At 35.4% G+C, this 18,712-nt stretch overlaps 2 protein-coding genes across 2 annotated transcripts; both read left to right on the forward strand.

Moving 5' to 3' along the window:
• The first annotated feature begins 3,982 nt into the window (after nucleotides 1-3,982).
• myf6 (myogenic factor 6) lies at nucleotides 3,983-6,733 on the forward strand. The gene is made up of 3 exons (XM_073838079.1): nucleotides 3,983-4,513; nucleotides 4,669-4,762; nucleotides 5,233-6,733. Exons 1-3 carry the CDS (start codon nucleotides 4,004-4,006, stop codon nucleotides 5,346-5,348), a joined length of 720 nt encoding a protein of 239 aa, XP_073694180.1. The 5' UTR covers nucleotides 3,983-4,003; the 3' UTR covers nucleotides 5,349-6,733.
• Nucleotides 6,734-15,315: 8,582 nt separating this feature from the next.
• myf5 (myogenic factor 5) lies at nucleotides 15,316-17,950 on the forward strand. The gene is made up of 3 exons (XM_073838222.1): nucleotides 15,316-15,809; nucleotides 17,139-17,214; nucleotides 17,309-17,950. The coding sequence occupies exons 1-3, from the start codon at nucleotides 15,357-15,359 to the stop codon at nucleotides 17,500-17,502; spliced, it is 723 nt and encodes a 240-aa protein (XP_073694323.1). The 5' UTR covers nucleotides 15,316-15,356; the 3' UTR covers nucleotides 17,503-17,950.
• The last annotated feature ends 762 nt before the right edge of the window (nucleotides 17,951-18,712 follow it).

Genomic DNA, 18,712 nt, shown 5'->3' on the forward strand with positions numbered 1-18,712 from the left:
AATGACCAGCTGATAGACTTTTAGACACTGGCAATGAAGTCGTGCTGATTAGATATGCTCTGTAAAGCTTGACTGAAGACAGCAGTCGGGTTGTTGGAAATGGTACAGATACAACAATATTAATGGTGATTTGTTTGCACAAATATACATGTTTGGGAAAAACACTGGATATCGTTAAGTGGTACATAGAGAATGAACATCAGTGACATTGCGGATGATCGTCACCTCTGTCACAAACTGTGAGATTTATGGCACTTTTCAGCCTATAGGCTGAATAACCTTTCACAACACGGTAACGGGAGATGTGTCCACTACAGGAGACGGCACTTGAATGATTTAACCCTTTGCATTTCACAAGAGTATAAAACAAGTTGACGTATAGCCATTTTCAGCACTTACTTATAGCTACACTTATCCATTATAGGCTATTTATCTTATTCCTTTGATGTAAATATAACACATTTGCTGTGTTTGTACATTAAAGAACGACATGCAGTAGTCTGCCTGACAGCAATATGAGCCGTCAACAACTCGCACCCTTCAATAAAGCATCTCGCACTGATCTTGTACAAAAATGTCAGAGGACACATAACACTTCGGAAAGGACTTTCATGTGTTTATGGATTTAAGATGAATGGTTCTTATAGCTATTTTTACTTCACATGCGTGAGCTTTTCAAAAGCCATTTTGCCTGCACGCATTCCAGGCTATTTTTATGGGCTATGAAAACAAGACTCTCTTTTTCAGTGTCCAGCATTTCTGTTTGTGTGTGCGTTTCAGAAACTTAGATCATTTTCACAAAGTCAGTCCACAATGCAATTTACAGTACAAATGCCCGCTGGTCATGTGCTGTGGTTTATGTTTCTTGGTAAGTTACTTATAAATCAAATCACTGCCACTAGATTTATTGTGACATTTACAAGATTGAACTAGTCCACAAACACTGCAGTTATGTATTGACAGAAGAATAATAGAGCAATTATAAAAGCCTTACTGTAGCTCAAGCGGTAGAGCATGACATTAGCAACATTAAGGTTATGGGTTTAATATCAATAATATATATATATGTATATGTATATATATATATATATATATATATATATATATATATATATATATATATGTGTTGCTCAAACGTTTGGGATCAATAAGACTTTAAAAAGACTTTAATATTTGTAATATTATTAAGTCTCTTATGCTCATCAAGGCTGCATTTATTTGATAATAAATACAGAAAAAAAACAGTAATATTACAAAATGTTATAACAATATAAAACAATGTTTTATTTATTTTAATATACTTTGAAATATATTTTATTTCTGTTGTGCAAACCTGAATTTTCATCAGCTGTTACTCTAGTCTTAAGTGTGACATGATCCTTCAGAAATCATTCTAATATGTTGATTTATTATTAGAATGATCAATGTTGGAAACAGTTGTGCTGCCAAATATTTTGTTGGAACCTGTGATTCTTTTTTTTTTTTCAGGATTCTTTGGTGAATAACAAGTTAAAAAGAACAGCGTTTGTTCAAAATATTTTTTTTCGAACAATGTAGATCTATTCTATCACTTTTTAATAATTTAACACATCCTTGGTAAATAAAAGTATTAATTTCTTTCAAAAAAAGAAAGATATGGACTGACAGCAAACTTTTAAACAATAGTGTATATTGTAAGAAAGAAACCTAAGAATTTGTTGGACCTGAAGGATTTTCCTGAAAAACAGCGAGCAGTTTAACTATTCATGGACAAACAAGGGTCTCATGAACAACAACAACAACAAAAAACACAGCTGTGGATCATTCAGGTATCACAATATTAAGAATCAATTATGTAAACTTTTCAACAGGGCAATTTTTATAAATTCAACTATTATTTTCGCTTGTGGACTAAATATATTTTATGTTAAATAGCTTATTCAGGTCAATACTAAATAAAAAACTAACATGCATTTTGTATGATTCCTCTTATTTTGGTAAAATAATTAACATTTTGCAGACTCTACAAGGTGTATGTAAACTTTTGACTTCAGCTGACTTCAGTAGACTACTGTCTGATTACTTTTGGATTACTTTTGACCTAACTCGTCATTGATTTATATAGGATAATCTTGTACCGTATTGATATAAAAATACAAAAAGTAAGAAAATATATTCCGTTTGTTGTTATTACCAACATGAAGTGCATTAAACACTACATTATCAAGGTTTCCCAACCTGGCGTTTGTGAAGGAACAGGGGTTCGAAAAGCTGTAAAATGTAAATGTAAAATAAGGCATTTTGAAATAACATCATAATAAAACACTTCATAAAAAAATTATATTTTATTTGTTTACTGCTAGTTTATTGCAAATGTGTGAATAATATGTAATAATAATAATAATAATAATATGTAATCAATAAAAAAGTAAATGTAGTCTGGTTCTAAGATTTTAAAATGTAATTTAATTTAAATACAAGTATCTGATTAAGTCAAAAGGTTTAAGGCAAACATTGAATTAGACAAATGTTAAGGTTTATTTTTATGTTATTTATTTATTTATTTATTTTTAATACCTAGTTGAAAAGTAAGTTCATATAGAAGAAATATTCAGGGTAAAAAAAGTGAGAAAACTAACCTCCCCTGCACACACATATAGTAGTAAATAGTATTATATAAATTTTTTTTTTTATTATATTTTGCAGTTTTTTTATATGTAAAAAAAGTCTCCACATACATTTTAAAACTGTGTATTATATATTTATGTGTGTATTTAGAGCATATAATATAAAATTTACACTGTGTATTCTATATATTTGCATTTGGAAGACATTTTCATACAATAGAATATACACTGACGCTCAAAATTTGGGATCAGTAAGTTTTTTAATGGGGTATTTTTTGCATGGATTTAATCAGAAATACAGAAAAATTATATATTGTGAATTTTTTTTTTCATTCATAATAACGGTTTTCTATGTGAATATATTTTAAAATGTTATTTATTCCTGTGAAACAAAGCAGAATTTTCATTATCATTACTCCAGTCTTCAGTGTCACATGATCCTTCAGAAATCATTCTAATATGCTGATATATTATCAGCGTTGAAAACAGTTGTGCTGCTTAATATTGTTTTGGAACCTGTGATACTTTTTTTCGGGATACTTTGATCAATAAAAGCATAACAAGTACAGCATCTTTTTAAAATAGAAAGGTTTTTCAGCATTTGAACCCTTTCCAACAATGACTGTATGATTTTGAGATCCATCTTTTCACGCTGAGGACAAATGAGGGACTCATATGCAACTATTACAGAAGGTTCAAATGCTCACTAATGTTCCAGAAGGAAACACAATGCATTAAAAAATAAATAAATAAATAAAACAACAAAGTATTAAGAATCAAGTGTATGTAAACTTTTGAACGAGGATATTTTTTATAAATTTAACTATTATTTTCTCTTGTGGACTATATGTAAACATCTTTTATGTGAAATATCTTATTCAGGTCAGCAGTAAATAAAAAAGAATATGCATTTTGTATGATCCCTCTTATTTTAGTAAAATAATTAACATAGCAGATTCTGCAAGGTGTATGTAAACTTTTGACTTCCGCTTTAGGCCTTTTACTTAAAACATGTAATAGAATGAATTACGTTACTTTACAATTTTGTCATGTAGTTTGGAATCAGTAACAGACTACAATTTGTAAGTAATCTACCCAGCTTTGTGTATAAGCACAGTTTCACTAAATAGCATGGTTAAACTATGGTTAGTGTAGCAAAACCATGATTTGTCGTTTCCATGGTTTAACTAAGCATGGTTTTTATTTGTAGTAAAACCATGGTTCATTTTCATAAGAGTCGGACTCCTGTGGTCCTGAAGGCCTATTGAAATGAGCCTGAAGCCCGGCAACAGCTAAGCGCTGGATAGAATTTCACATTCTATATTTAAGTCCCCTGACTTGTGTCACAGGGCTATTTAAATGCCAACAGTCTTACTGTCAAAACAGCCTACAACAACATGATGGACCTGTTTGAGACCAACACTTATTTTTTCAACGATTTACGTTATCTCGAAGCGGACCATGGGACCTTGGATATGCCTGGAGTGTCCCCACTCTATGAGGGGAATGACAGCCCTCTGTCCCCGGGGCAGGATCCGGTCCCGTCCGAGACAGGGTGCGAGAGCAGCGGGGAGGAACACGTCCTCGCACCGCCGGGGCTCCAGCCGCACTGCGAGGGTCAGTGTCTTATGTGGGCTTGCAAGATCTGTAAAAGAAAATCCGCGCCGACCGACCGGCGAAAGGCCGCCACTCTGAGAGAACGACGGCGGCTTAAAAAGATCAACGAAGCTTTTGACGCGTTAAAGAAAAAGACGGTGCCCAATCCGAACCAGAGGCTGCCCAAAGTGGAGATTTTACGCAGCGCAATAAACTACATCGAGAAACTGCAGGACCTGTTGCACACGCTGGATGAGCAAGAACATAACTCTGACAATGACCCTTACACATACAGCGTGAAAGAAAACCATGTAAGAGCCAGTGCAACCGATCCATGCGCTCTGACAGCAGCTGCATCCACGTGGTGCCACATGTCTGCTTGCAGCTAATGATTATTAATATTAATTATGTGCTATAATTAAATTAAGAGCAGTATTAATGCTTTCCATCATCATTGCCTGTTCAGGTGGCTTCCAATGAGTATCACTGGAAAAAGACCTGCCAGAACTGGCAGGGGATTCCAGATCATTCCAACTCCCAGATGGCCGGCCACCAAGAAGGTTGGTACAGAGAAACAAAGTTTTAGGTTTTAACATAGAGACATATTGAAGGTCTGTAGTTGCTGGCTGTTAATATTTCATTCGTTGGAGATGTGCGTGGTTTTCCCTGCGCGTAATTTTGTGCCTTACAAAGACAAACGCAGCTACAACATAATGTTCTGGCCCGTGACAACCTCGTGTTTGCTTAACCTTGAAAGCTATGATTTACAGTGTCTATGATTTTCAGAAACTGTGATTTCGTATTTATATTTTTGCATTTCTGTTTGCATAACTGACTTTTCGTAAGTCTCTGCGCGTAATCCTCTGTGCCAAATTTTCCGCATACGTAATACAGCGTGTGTAACTGTCATTGTGTACTTGTTTATTCCGTTATCTCGCTGGGTATTTTTTGTCGTGTAATTCTCTGTACCCAATTCCCCCATGTGTTTCATGATGCATGCGAACTTCTCTGTGCGTGATGTGTGTTCCAGAAGCCACAGTGGAGTCTTCAACGTCCAGCAGCCTTCGTCGCCTCTCCTCGATTGTTGACAGCATTTCCACTGAAGAGACGAAAGCTCGCTGTCCCGACCAGATCTCAGAAAAGTGAAGCTCAAGCATCCACCTCACATTTCCTACGTTATATTTATTTCCATGAGCTAGTGTGAATGTTTTAAATGTGATAGGCGACACTTGCAATAACTTTTATAAAGAAGTTGTTAACAATCATGCGTAAATAATGCATAACAGATCATGTTCAGTTTAACAAATTAATATAGACTATTCAATAACATACACTACTAGTCAAAATGTTTAATGTTTTTTTTTTTCAAACTCTCTTCTGCTCACCAAGCCTGCATATATTTGATCCAAAGTACAGCAAAATATTTTACTTTTTAAAATCGTTTTTCTATTCGAATGTATTTTAAAATGTAATTTATGCCTGTGATCAAAGCTAAATATTCAGCATTATTACTCTCAGTCTTCAGTGTCACATGATCCTTCAGAAGTCAATCTAATATGCTGATTTGCTGTTCAAGCAACATTTATTATAATTATTATTATTATTATCAATATTTAAAACAGTTGAGTACTTTTTTAAGGATCCTTTGATGAATTGGAAGATTCAAAGATCAGCATTTGTCTGAAATAAAAAGTATTTGTAACACTATTACACTATACCATTTAAGCACTTTAAATTATTTGAGAAAGAAATTATAGAAATTAATATTTTTATTTAGCAAGGATGCTTTAAATTTATCAAAGGTGATGATAAAGACATTTATAATGTTACAAAAGGTTTCTATTTTAGATAAATGCTGTTCTTCTGAACTTTCTATTCATCAAAGAAACCTGAAAAAGTTATACTCAGCTATTTTCAACATGATAACAATGATAAATGTTTTTTAGCAGCAAAATCATTTTAGATCATGTTAAAATGATTTCTGAAGGATCATATGACTGGAGTAATGGTGCTAAAATTCAGCTTTGAAATCACAGGAATAAATTAGATTTGAAACTATATTTAAATAGAAAACAGTTGTTTAAAATACAAAAAATATTTCAAAATTGTACTGTTTTTGCTCTACTTTAGATTAAATAAATGCAGGCTTGGTGAGCAGAAAACATCTTTAAAAAAACATTTAAAAAAAACGTTTAACTGGTAGTGTACATGATCTGTTAAGCATTGTATAATTAAATAATGTATATAAATTACTTTGCTAATATAATTATGAAGTGTTCCAATGAAATATTTAGATTTTGTTTGTTTTTTCAAACATGACCATTCAGTGTAGTTGCTGCAGGTAATTCCAGGTTAATTTAGGGTCATTAATATCAGCAGAATGATTCCTGTCAATTTATGTAGTGTTCCTAAAATGTACATATTTTGTAATATATTGCTGTTACTTAAATTATTTTATAAGTTAACAAGAAAAATTGAGCACTTGATCAGTACCGGATATCGTTCCAACATTAAACATTAAAAACTTCAAAGATGTCCTCTGTATTTTTATCTACTTATTTATTGTTATTTAATAGTTTTAGAAGTTGACCAGTATCCACCTTTTTCTTCCCGTAAGAGTGGGCACAGCCATTTGTACATTTTATGGGTCTGGCTTCTGGTCCTTCAACATCCAGCTATTTTTAGCTATACTAAACAGTTTTGCTGCATGATATTGCAAATTGGTGTGTCTTACCATATTATTTTAATTATGAACACACTAGTTTGTAGTGCAAACAGTTTTACCGTTAACTGCACGTTGTTATTCTTCGTGTTATTTTTCTATAGCGGCTAATAAACCGGAAGTCTCGCCCATAGGATTTTACTGGTGATTTTGAGGATTTGATATGCCTACATCTAGCGATGTCAAAATATGCCCGCCTATTGTCTTATTAAATTTAATCATGGCAGTAAACACTAAGACATTCAACCTTGTTAAGGTTTAAATTAATTTAGCATCTATGTAAAATCATCATACTCATTCGGCTGAATCTATTCTGAGCTGTAACATTAACTTAAAGGTCCCAAGCTGAAGATAACAGGCATGTATGGCACTCAAGGATGGCCAGCCACCAAATGTCCTCATTAAACCTATTGAATTAGGAGCCCTCTGTATTCAACCACCAGCCTTGACCAGTCAAGCCAGCAGCTTTTCGAGATTTACGAGTATTAACGGAGTGTAAAGTATGACTGGCCCTGAAATAGCCCTGGCCTTGCCTGTTAGTTCCAGCTGGCAGGGCAGGACTCCGGATTGCTTGCAACGAAACCCCGCCGTATCTGTCTCATGATCTGAAGTAGAAGGTTGGTCAGGGGAAAATATTGCAAAGCTGTAAGCAACATGACAGCTATCGTAATGTTACAGGCTGTGAGGGTTGTCCCCTCGAATGAAGCATTGGGTTGCATCGCATTGAGCGCTCAGGTTTAATTTACAAGTGTGAATGCCTGCGCTCTTGGCAATTATCCATCGGTAGAGCTGATTTGTTGGTGTTCCCAAGTTCCACCTCGGCGTTTCCATCTCGCACAGCATGCTGTCTGTCAGGACCGGCTCTCTGATCTTTCCATTTAACACACTACCACCTTTGACCTCATCACAGACACAAGTTAACTTATGTACTCAAACGTTCAAATGACTCAGAATGACCAGTGACCTGAACAACACACATCTGGGAAACAAGGCTGGAAGGGGGAAATTCATATTTCATTAAATCCTCTAGATATCCGATGTTGATTAAAAGCTCAATAGAAAAATAGTGCCTGATATGTGATTTTTTTTCATTTGATATGTTATGTTGGACTTTCCTGTCGTCTTGTGAGTCTTTTTGCACTTGCAATCTTTTAGCCCTGATGAAGGCATGTGTTTCCGAAAAGCGTTGGCGAAATAAACAGTATTGTTTTTGTTTCCGTTCCACTTTCTGGTTATTTCGACTTCTCTATTTCATAAATACTGCTGATACTCAGACTCAGAATTAAAACGCTATATTTAGTATGTAATCCGCTGTTAAAAATCTAAGATTTCTAAATGTTTAGTATTTCTATGATTTCTAAATGCACTCTCACTGGTGCTTCAGAAGGAAAAACGATGCATTAAAAGCTGGGGGTGAAAACTTTTGAACAGAATGAAGATGTGTAAATTTTTCTATTTTGCCTAAATATCATATTTTATTCATTGAGTACTGCCCTTCAGAAGCTACAGAACATACATGTTTCCTAGAAGACAAAATAAGTGAAATTTACCTTGATCTTCAAATACATAAGTTTTCGCCCTCAGTTGTTAATGCATTGTGTTTACTTCTGAAGCATCAGTGAGTGTTTGAACCTTCTGTAATAGTTGCATATGAGTCCCTCAGTTGTCCTCAGTGTTAAAAGATGGATCTCAAAATCATACAGTCATTGTCGGAAAGGGTTCAAATTCATAGAAATACTGCTGGTACTCAGACTCAGAATTAAAATGCTATATTTAGTATGTAATCCGCTGTTAAAAATCTACGATTTCTAAATGTTTTTGAACGAAGATGAAAACAAAGTTAAATCTTGGGAGTAATTGTTCAAAACGCTCACTGGTGCTTCAGAAGGAAAAACGATGCATTGAAAGCTGGGGGTGAAAACTTTTGAACAGAATGAAGAAGTTTAAATTTTTCTGTTTTGCCTAAATATCATATTTTTTTCATTTAGTACTGCCCTTCAGAAGCTACAGAAGATACTCACATTTTTCCTAGAAGACAAAATAAGTCAAATTTACTTTGATCTTCAAATACATAGGTTTTCACCCTCAGTTGTTAATGCATTGTGTTTCCTTCTGGAGCATCAGTGAGTGTTTGAACCTTCTGTAATAGTTGCATATGAGTCCCTCAGTTGTCCTCAGTGTTAAAAGATGGATCTCAAAATCATACAGTCATTTTTGGAAAGGGTTCAAATACATAGAAATACTGCTGGTACGCTGTTAAAAATCTACAATTTCTAAATGTTTTTGAACGAAGATGAAAACAAAGCTAAATGTCTGATAAGGGATGTGGTATTAAGAGCGGCCCCCTTCAAAGAGATTCATTGCTCTCCTCTTAGTGAGCCAGACTGTAACTAGATAGCTCTGTCTACAGGGTTGTTTTAATAGCATCTCAGATGTAAAGATGGTGTGATTTTATTGTGTTTTTTTTATTAGTCATGATGCCTGACTCCTTTAGCAGAGAGAGAAAATCACAATTGAAAGGCCTTGACAGATTCATTGCTTGATTTTGCATATGAACATTCTCTGAAGTACATAACAACTACAAATATGTCATTAGTTTTCATCAAAGGGAGGCACAGTGAATGTGATTATAAGCATCTTGCCATCTGGGAATCATCCCAGAGGAACATTTTATTGCTCTGAAGGCTTGAGAGACTTAATTGAGGCTTTGTTTACGCATCAGTTTAAGAAAATTCCTTAAGAAAAGTAAAGTTAGATGTAAGTTATATAATATACCTTGCAGAGTTTATGTCATTGTTATATTAAATAATAAATTATATAAGCATAGACAGCTCAGATAGTGGGTTATCATACAGAAAATAATCATTACATTTATAAAAATTACCCTGTTCAAAAGTTTACATACACTTGATTCGTAATACTGTGTTGTTATCTGAATGATCCACAGCTGGGTTTTTTTTTTTTTTTTTTTTGGTTTAGTGAGAGTTTAGTTGTTGAGTCCCTTGTTTGTCCTAAAAAGTTAAACTCCTCCAGGTCTCACAAATTCTTTGGTTGTTCAGCATTTTTGTGTATTTGAACCCTTTCCAACAATGACTGTATGATTTTGAGATCCATCTTTTGACACTGGCGACAACTGAGGGACTCATATGCAACTATCACAGAAGGTTCAAACACTCACTGATGCTTCAGAAGGAAAAACGATGCATTAAGCTGAGGGTGAAAACTTTTGAACAGAATGTGTAATTTTTTCTTATTTTGGCTAAATACCATATTTTATTAATTTAGTACTGCCCTTTAGAAGCTACAGAAGATATGAACATGTTTCCTAGAAGACAAAAAAGTTACATTTACCTTGATCTTCAAATACATAAGTTTTCACCCCCAACTCTTAATGCATTGTTTTTCCTTCTGAAGCATCAGTAAGCGTTTGAACCTTCTGTAATAGTTGCATATGAGTCCCTCAGTTGTCCTCAGTGTGAAAAGATGGATCTCAAAATCGTACAGTCATTGTTGGAAAGGGTTCAAACACATAGAAATGCTGAAAAACCAATAAAAGTATTTGTGGGACCTGAATGCTTTTTCTGAAGAATAGCAGGCAGTTTAACTGTTCAGGACAAACAAGGGACTCATGAACAACTATCACTAAAAAAAAAAAAAAAATACACACAGTTGTGGATCATTAAGGTAACAACATGGTATTAAGAATCAAGTGTATGCAAGCTTTTGAAAAGGGTAATTTCAACTATTATTTTTTGTAAACACCTTCTATGTCAAATATCTTATTCAGGTGAGTAATAAATAAAAAAATAACATGCAATTTGTATGATTCCTCTTATTTTGGTAAAATAATTACTAGGTGTAAGTGGTAACATCTGGAGTAAAACAGAGGGAAGTGCTGGTTAGATACACAACTAAAGCTATAGGATTAAAGAAAAAGAAAAGAAAAAAAAGACTAGATTTACTGACATCACTGGAGCTGAGGAAACACTTCCTCTAGCTGCCAGACAAATGCTCTTGCCAATCACACCATCTGACCATGTGATCAAATATGATACTGTTATTGCTGATGGAAAAAGTGCAGCCTATGGCTGGTCTTGGCAGGCAAAAGAGGGATGGAGCAAAACAAGAGGGTGAACGAAAAGCATATCTTTCTATTGTTTTTCTTTAGCTTCTGTTTCAAGATTTCACATATATTTAACATCGATTGGAAATTAATGGAAAGCGCGCGAAAAAATGATAATAAAATATAGCAATAGCACATTTACTCCGAAGTCCGAACAAACACTTGTAAGAGAAAATAAAACTGCCAGCCTCCTCAGTGAAAGAAACATTAACGCTCACCCTCTGCCCTACACTTAACACAGTCCCTGACCCTTGACAACAGCCCCTCAGAAAAGCCCCGAAGTTCCCCTGAGACACCGGACCGTTCCCAAATCTCAGAGCGGGTTTGTACGCTCACTCATCACAGCCGTTCCTTGCGAGTTCACCATATGCTTACGCAATCTGAGTTGGACTCAGTTATCGACCGCTGTCAGGTTTTCTCGTTGTCCATGTTGTTAACAGTCAATTGTCTTTGATCTGAACGACAGCTAAGCAGGATTATCCCCGGCCAATGTCTTCTTCAGCTGTGCGCAATACAAACTACACCGGCTATTCGTGTTTTCTTAGGTGCGCGCGGTTCCCAGACACTGCAGAGGCCAAAAGTTTTAGCACGTTGTGAGAAATATCCGCATTGTATCTTTATTAGCTGTCAACACTAATGGCTCGAGTAATGACCTCTATACAGCAATAGACGGTGGTTTTAAGACACCAGCAGTGTTGCGGTTATAAACGATGTGTTTTTTTTAAATTACATAATTGCATTTACGCACCATTTGTTAGTGCTATATTGACGAAATTTGATTTCATGTTACTAGTGGGTGCAGAACACTATAGTGCATTTATGTAAGTGAGGATAGCAAAATAAAGTAAACTGTGATATATTATACCCAAAAAATCTACATGCAGTGGACTACCAGTTAATTGATCAAAATTTGGGACTAAAAATTATTCAGACACTTAGACCTGACCATGTTTTGCTTAAATGTTTTTTCTTTAATTGCTAATATGACCTTTTACACCACAGACTGAACAAAATCAAGCATGGCTTGGTAATTAGTGACCAAAATTGGATGTTATCTAATTGTGTACTTAAATTTATCAGCTGACAGCTATTTAGCCTAATTTATTTGTGATTACCAAGAGGATTTTGTCTTATATTATTACTATTTTCTAAACTATAGCAAATAAACTGTGTAAATGTGAGAAATGTTGAACGTTTCTGAATAACAGCATGTGATCATGACCTTGATCAACCTCAAAAAGAATTGGTATAATTGGTATTGGTATATAGTGTGGATCTGTGTGTGATAAATGTCATTTTTCAGTTTTTGGAGACAAAGCTGGACAGTTACTCTAAAAAAATGCTGAACAACCAAGTGCTGGGTTTGCAACCTATTTTGGGTTAATTTTAAGCCAGCCATATGTGACCCTGGACCACAAAACCAGTCATAAGGTTAAATTTTACAAAACTGAGACGTATACATCATATGAAAGCTCAATAAATAAGCTTTCTATTGATGTATGGTTTGTTAGGATAGGACAATATTTGGCCGAGATACATCTATTTGAATATCTGAAATCTGAGGGTGCAAAAAAATCTAAATACTGAGAAAATCACCTTTAAAGTTGTCCAAATTAAGTTCTTAACAATGCATATTACTTATCAAAAATTACATTTTGATATATTTACAGTAGGAATTTTACAAAAAAATCTTAATGGAACATGATCTTTACTTAACTTCCTAATGATTTTTGGCATAAAAGAAAAATCAATAATTTTGACCCATACAATGTATTTTTGGCTATTGCTACAAATATACCCCAGCGACTTAAGACTGGTTTTGTGGTCCAGGGTCACATATAGTCATTTTCAACCCAACTGCTGAGTCAAAACAACCTAGTCACTGGGTTTTTCCATATTTCATATTTTGTATTAAACCCAGGAATTTTTTAGTGTGTAGAAGTCAATTTTTTGCAGTTATTATTGTTAATTTAACACAAACACACACATGCACGTAAATACCAAAATAATTGAGGATAATTGTTTAATTATTTGAATGCTTTTCACAATTTCTTAAACATGATTACAATTTCTTTATAATTCAAATTTTTTTCTATTTTCAAAATTATTTTTACCAATCATTTGTTGCAGAGGGGAAGTTATAAAAGGGACAAGGGGACAAGCCCAAAATAGAGAAAGTCCTAAAAATGAGGTAAAAATAATTAAAGAAACTAAAATCATTTATTTACAATGAATTTAATTGACCTTTCAGAAACAGAATTGTTCTTTTAAATATAATCCTACGGGATAAAAAATCTCCCTATTTGAAGAACAACCCATATACATTTATTACAATATACACTACCAGTCAAACTAGTAGTTTTTTGCTTACCAAGCCTGTATTTATTTATTTGATCTAAAGTACAGCAAAAACAGTAACTATTTGAATATATTTTAAAATGCAATTTATTCCTGTGATTTCAAAGCTGAATTTTTTTACCATCATTGCTCCAGTCACATAAGCCTTCAGAAATCATTCTAATATTCTGCTCAAAACATTTATTATTATGTTGAAAACAGCTTTTTTTGATGACAGGTTTCTTTGATGAAGAGAAAGTTCAGAAGGACAGCATTTATGTGAAATAGAAATCTTTTGTAACATTATAAGTGTCTTTATAATCACTTTTGATCAATTTAAAGCATCCTTGCTAAATAAAAGTATTCATTTCTATCACTTCTTTCCCCCCAAAAAAAGTAAAAAAAGAAAGAAAATTATACTGACTGGCATAGTAAACAGCAAAGCAGAATATTAGAATGATTTCTGAAGGATCATGTGACACTGAAGACTGCAGTAATGATGCTGAAAATTTAGCTCTGATCACAGCAATAAATGATTAAAATATTACATTAAAATATATTCAAATAGAAAACAGTTATTTCAGTTATTTTAAATAGTAAAAATGTTTCAAAATATGTTTTCCTGTACTTTGGATCAAATAAATCCAGGCTTGATGAGCAGAAGAGACTTCTTTAAGAAAAACATAAAAAATCGTACTGTTCAAAAATTTTGACTGGTATAGTTACAAAAACAATGAGAGTGGCACACAGTTGCTAATGAGCTATTTAGAAATATAATGAACTTTTAATTTAACTAACGTGGACACGCTGCTTCTGACACCTTCATCCACAGTCCGGATCTTGAGTTGTGTATCTGCGTGAGTGTGTGCCTCTGAAATGCTACACCAGCCCTTACAGCTGGGCCGCATCTGCAACGCTGCTCTTTTCTCAAGCGTAAAATTAGCCAGCAAACTCTTAAACATGGAGTCATTCTTGACCGCTTTGTTTTAAGATAATAGGAGTTACATTTACTTTACTGGTTTAAATTTTGAATGCGTCTTTACTAAAACAAAAATCTCTCAAACTTTCAGGAGGACCCATGCAGATAAACATATATCTGTGGAACTTAACTATATGTGACCCTGGACCACAAAACCAGTCATAGTGGTTAATTTATTGAAATTGAGATTTATACAATATCTAAAAGCTGAAAAATTAGCTTTCGCTTGATGTATGGTTTGTTAGGATAGGACAATATTTGGTCGAGATACTATTTGAAAATCTGGAATCTGAGGGTGCAAAACAGTCTAAATATTGAGGGAATTGCCTTTAAAGTTGTCCAAATGAAGTTCTTAGCAGTGTAATGCAAGTTTTTATATATTTACAGTACATAATTTACAAAATATCTTAATGGAACATGACCTTTACTTAACACCCTAATGATGTTTGGCGTAATTTTGACCCATACAATGTATTTTTGGCTATTGCTACAAATATACCCGTTCTATTTAAATCTGGTTTTGTGGCCTAGGGTCACATATATACAATCAATTGTTAGTACTTTTAAAGACTTTTAATAATCAATTAAAATTATTGGACACATTAGAAGACAAAACGTAAATGGCTACAGCTAAAAATCCTTATGTTTAACGATTAAAGTAGTGCACTTAAACCCTGAAATAAGTAAAGTAAGATCTAAACTAAGAGTTTCTTCATGAATGTTTATTGATGATAATTCCCTCTTGTAATGACTGTCATGGTGTTGAACTGAGTGAGAAACCACCCCTCCACACAGATGTGGGAAACTCAGTAGGGGTGTTGGGTTTAGGTGGGGATCTGGGTGGTGAGGAAGGGGGGTCGCTGAGCCCTGCCTTGGCCAATGGGGCACGGTCATTAGGGCTGACCAGTGTGGGCCCCGCCATATAAGAAGGGCCGTATGGCACCAGAGAAACCACATCACTCACAGATCTCCAACAACCGCACAAACTCAATCATGGACGTATTCTCTACATCCCAAATGTTCTACGACAGTGCCTGCGCCTCATCGCCTGAAGCTTTGGACTTTGGTCCCGGAGGGGAACTGGCTGGGTCCGAAGAGGACGAGCACGTCCGAGCCCCCGGAGCCCCTCACCAGCCAGGTCACTGTCTGCAATGGGCCTGCAAAGCTTGTAAGCGTAAAGCCAGCACGGTGGACCGAAGGAGAGCCGCCACTATGAGGGAACGCCGCAGGCTGAAGAAGGTGAACCATGCATTTGAGGCACTACGCCGCTGCACCTCGGCGAACCCCAGTCAGCGACTTCCCAAAGTCGAGATCCTGAGAAACGCCATCCAGTACATCGAAAGCCTTCAGGAGCTCCTCAGGGAACAGGTGGAAAGCTACTACAGCCTGCCGATGGAAAGCAGCTCTGAGCCGGCCAGTCCATCATCGAGCTGTTCTGAAAGCATGGTAAATATACTTTCTTACTCTTCAAGTCAAACTGTGGGGTTTAGATTGATACCGAAAGTCTGTCCAAACTATCTTTCCTAGAGGGAGATTTTTAAAGGTCAGGGCCCAATTGCATGGAAAAATCTTTTCGAATGTAGAGTTTTGAGATTTCCATCTTATTGTATGAATCTAGACAAGGCCCTTGTCCTTGTCTGTCTCTGTTTTCATCTTCATGCTTTATCTCAATAGCGCACAGGGCATTCTATCCATCAAACGTAGTCAGAGATCCCTCAGTCTCAGCATGACAACAATAAATTGCTGCCCACATCTGGCTCTTTTGATACGCTAAGATGCAAGCTTACTGCTGTTTGTCAGGGAAGCACACTGCAACATATAGCATTGTTTTTGGAGCTTAAAAATGAACGGAGTTTGTTAAATGATCATAGTCAACACTCTGTTGACCTGAAATATGCTATATATGTTAAAAACAACCAAATTGTCACTGTTTACTAAGGGTTTTCTTCTCTGTTTCTAGCACTGGTAGCATTTATATGTTTCTATTTACATAAATTTGGGCATTTTGTTTGATTTGCACCTTACAGTTTGTTAAAAGCTGTGTAGTTTTGTTAATTTGGCTTGGTGCTAATCATTTGTTTGCAAGAAAGAATGAGCTATGATTTAAATAGTAATGTCTCTATTGCAAGAGTGACATTGCCATTCATAATAGAGCCTTTGAACCATTTGTCAACAAGGACAAGACTTCCAGAAATGTTCTGAGGCAGTTAGTTTGTAAACTTTTCATCAGGTAGAAAATATACTGAGATTAAAATGTCTTTACAAGTGTGACCTTTCCAAGACGGCTGCAGAAGCCCAACAGCAATGCTGCAAACAACGTGAGATGTTGGTTCGCAAAACATTTCTGACAAAATCTCAGTACAGGGTTTAAGAATGGAGGATATAGTAATGGCTTTCCCACTGGACTCTTTATAGCCTAATAAAGCCTCAGTAAATCCAGCCAACAGAGACTGGCAGGAAAGTGACGGCCGTGCCGCATTCCTGACTGACTGCATGAGCTGCGCTGCTGCCAGGATTTTCTGCAGATTTACTCGGAGAAAGTGTCATCTTGCACAAACTGGTGTGGCTTCCACTGACTCAATCAATTCGCCACGCCTGAAGCCCAGCATAGCGTGGGAGTCCCTTCGCGAAGTAACCAGCTTGTGAAATAAAGAGATACAGTGAAGTGCACAGACTACGCAGCGCTGCTCGTAGCTCTAGGAAGAGAGACAACCCATGTCCTGTTTATATCATGTTCAATGCTTATGATGGAACCTTTTGTGTTCTTCTCTTTAGGTTGACTGCAACAGTCCTGTATGGCCTCAGATGAATCCAAACTTTGGGAATAACTACAACTTTGATGCACAAAATGGTAAGAACTTAGATTATTTTCACTGTTTAAAAAGTCTTTGTGTCATATATTGTTTGTCATTAATGACTTAATTTCTCTTTCTTCGTGAATACAGCTAGTGCAATGGACAGAACTCCAGGAGCATCTAGTTTGCAGTGTCTGTCCAGTATTGTGGACAGGCTGTCCTCTGTAGATACGGGAGTTGCAATGGGAATGAGGAACATGGTCGCACTCTCTCCAACTGGAAGTGATTCCCAGTGCAGTTCTCCAGACAGTCCCAGCAACAGACCAGTCTACCACGTCCTGTGAGAGGAAGCGAGACATTTCGGCCTGGTTCTCTGCTTCCAAAGAACGCTCTGCAGAATCTGAATGCCTGCCATTCACATTGCATGTTCATTTATGAAGTATTTTGGATCATTTGATAATGCTTTCAGATGCCATTAAGAATGTATTTGCAAACCTCCATGCAAAACAAATCCTTACATTCTGTCTGGTTTTAAAAAGCCATACTATCCATAAAAACATTTTTTTTTTACCATGTTGATTGACTGTACAGCTGAACTACATTGAAATTGGTTTTATTTATCACTAATAATCATTGAGGTACTTAGTAAATGCTGTTTTTTATTATTAGCCTACTTAATGTTATCCATGACCTGTTGTAAATAAGATTGTACATAATTTAAATGACTGTATTTGTATTCATGTAATGTTGTTTCTGTCATATTTAATGAGCATTCTTGTATAAAATTACTTTTTCACCTCAATAATAAATAAGTAAGTTGTATTTAATACCATTTGTCACTGTTTGATTTGAGATGAGGAATAAAATCCTTGGTTGCTTTTTGAAAGGCATCTCTTAGACAGTTGATAGTGTGATGAGTTGGATGTTGAAAAAACAGAGCGAAGGAGAGGAAATGAGCTCTCTGTGCCTGTTTGCTTAATGTAACAAATGTTACACATCATTCACACCTTCTTAATACCATTGTCATGAACAAATGGCCACATGCTGACACTTCAAGGTGCTGCTTGTGGGTGAGTGTGTGTATAAAAGAGAGAGCAGGAGAACATTTGCACACAAGAACATTAGTTGCATTAGTTTAGTTTCATTGAAAGCCCACAGTATTGAGTTGGGTAAGATAACAGTGGCTCATCTATTTTATGCAAACTATGCATTCGTTTTTTTCATGTCAGTATACATACAGTTGAAGTCTTCTTATACTAAGGACAACTAAGGAACTCATATGCAACTATTACAGAACGTTCAAACGCTCACTAACGGTCCAGAAGGAAACACAATGCATTAAGAGTCGGGGGTGAAAACTTTTGAACAGAATGAAGATGTGTACATTTTTCTTATTTTGCCTAAATATCATATTTTTTTATTTAGTACTGCCCTTCAGAATCTACAGAAGATGTTTCCCAGAAGACAAACTAAGTTAAATTTACCCTTATCTTCAAATTCAGGCTCTTAATGCGTCACGTTTCCTTCTGAAGCATTCTGAGTAGATAAATTTAA

Source organism: Garra rufa, chromosome 4 (assembly GCF_049309525.1).
Source record: "Garra rufa chromosome 4, GarRuf1.0, whole genome shotgun sequence".
NCBI classification, from domain to species: domain Eukaryota; kingdom Metazoa; phylum Chordata; class Actinopteri; order Cypriniformes; family Cyprinidae; genus Garra; species Garra rufa.

What these genes read in the sequence shown, in the direction of transcription:
- myf6 (XM_073838079.1), top strand. Translation starts at nt 4,004, where the DNA reads ATGATGGACCTGTTTGAGACCAACACTTATTTTTTCAACGATTTACGT. An exon ending in ACAGCGTGAAAGAAAACCAT is followed by an intron (nt 4,514 to 4,668) that starts GTAAGAGCCAGT and finishes TTGCCTGTTCAG; the next exon opens with GTGGCTTCCAATGAGTATCA. An exon ending in GATGGCCGGCCACCAAGAAG is followed by an intron (nt 4,763 to 5,232) that starts GTTGGTACAGAG and finishes TGTGTGTTCCAG; the next exon opens with AAGCCACAGTGGAGTCTTCA.
- myf5 (XM_073838222.1), top strand. Translation starts at nt 15,357, where the DNA reads ATGGACGTATTCTCTACATCCCAAATGTTCTACGACAGTGCCTGCGCC. An exon ending in CGAGCTGTTCTGAAAGCATG is followed by an intron (nt 15,810 to 17,138) that starts GTAAATATACTT and finishes TCTTCTCTTTAG; the next exon opens with GTTGACTGCAACAGTCCTGT. An exon ending in CAACTTTGATGCACAAAATG is followed by an intron (nt 17,215 to 17,308) that starts GTAAGAACTTAG and finishes TCGTGAATACAG; the next exon opens with CTAGTGCAATGGACAGAACT.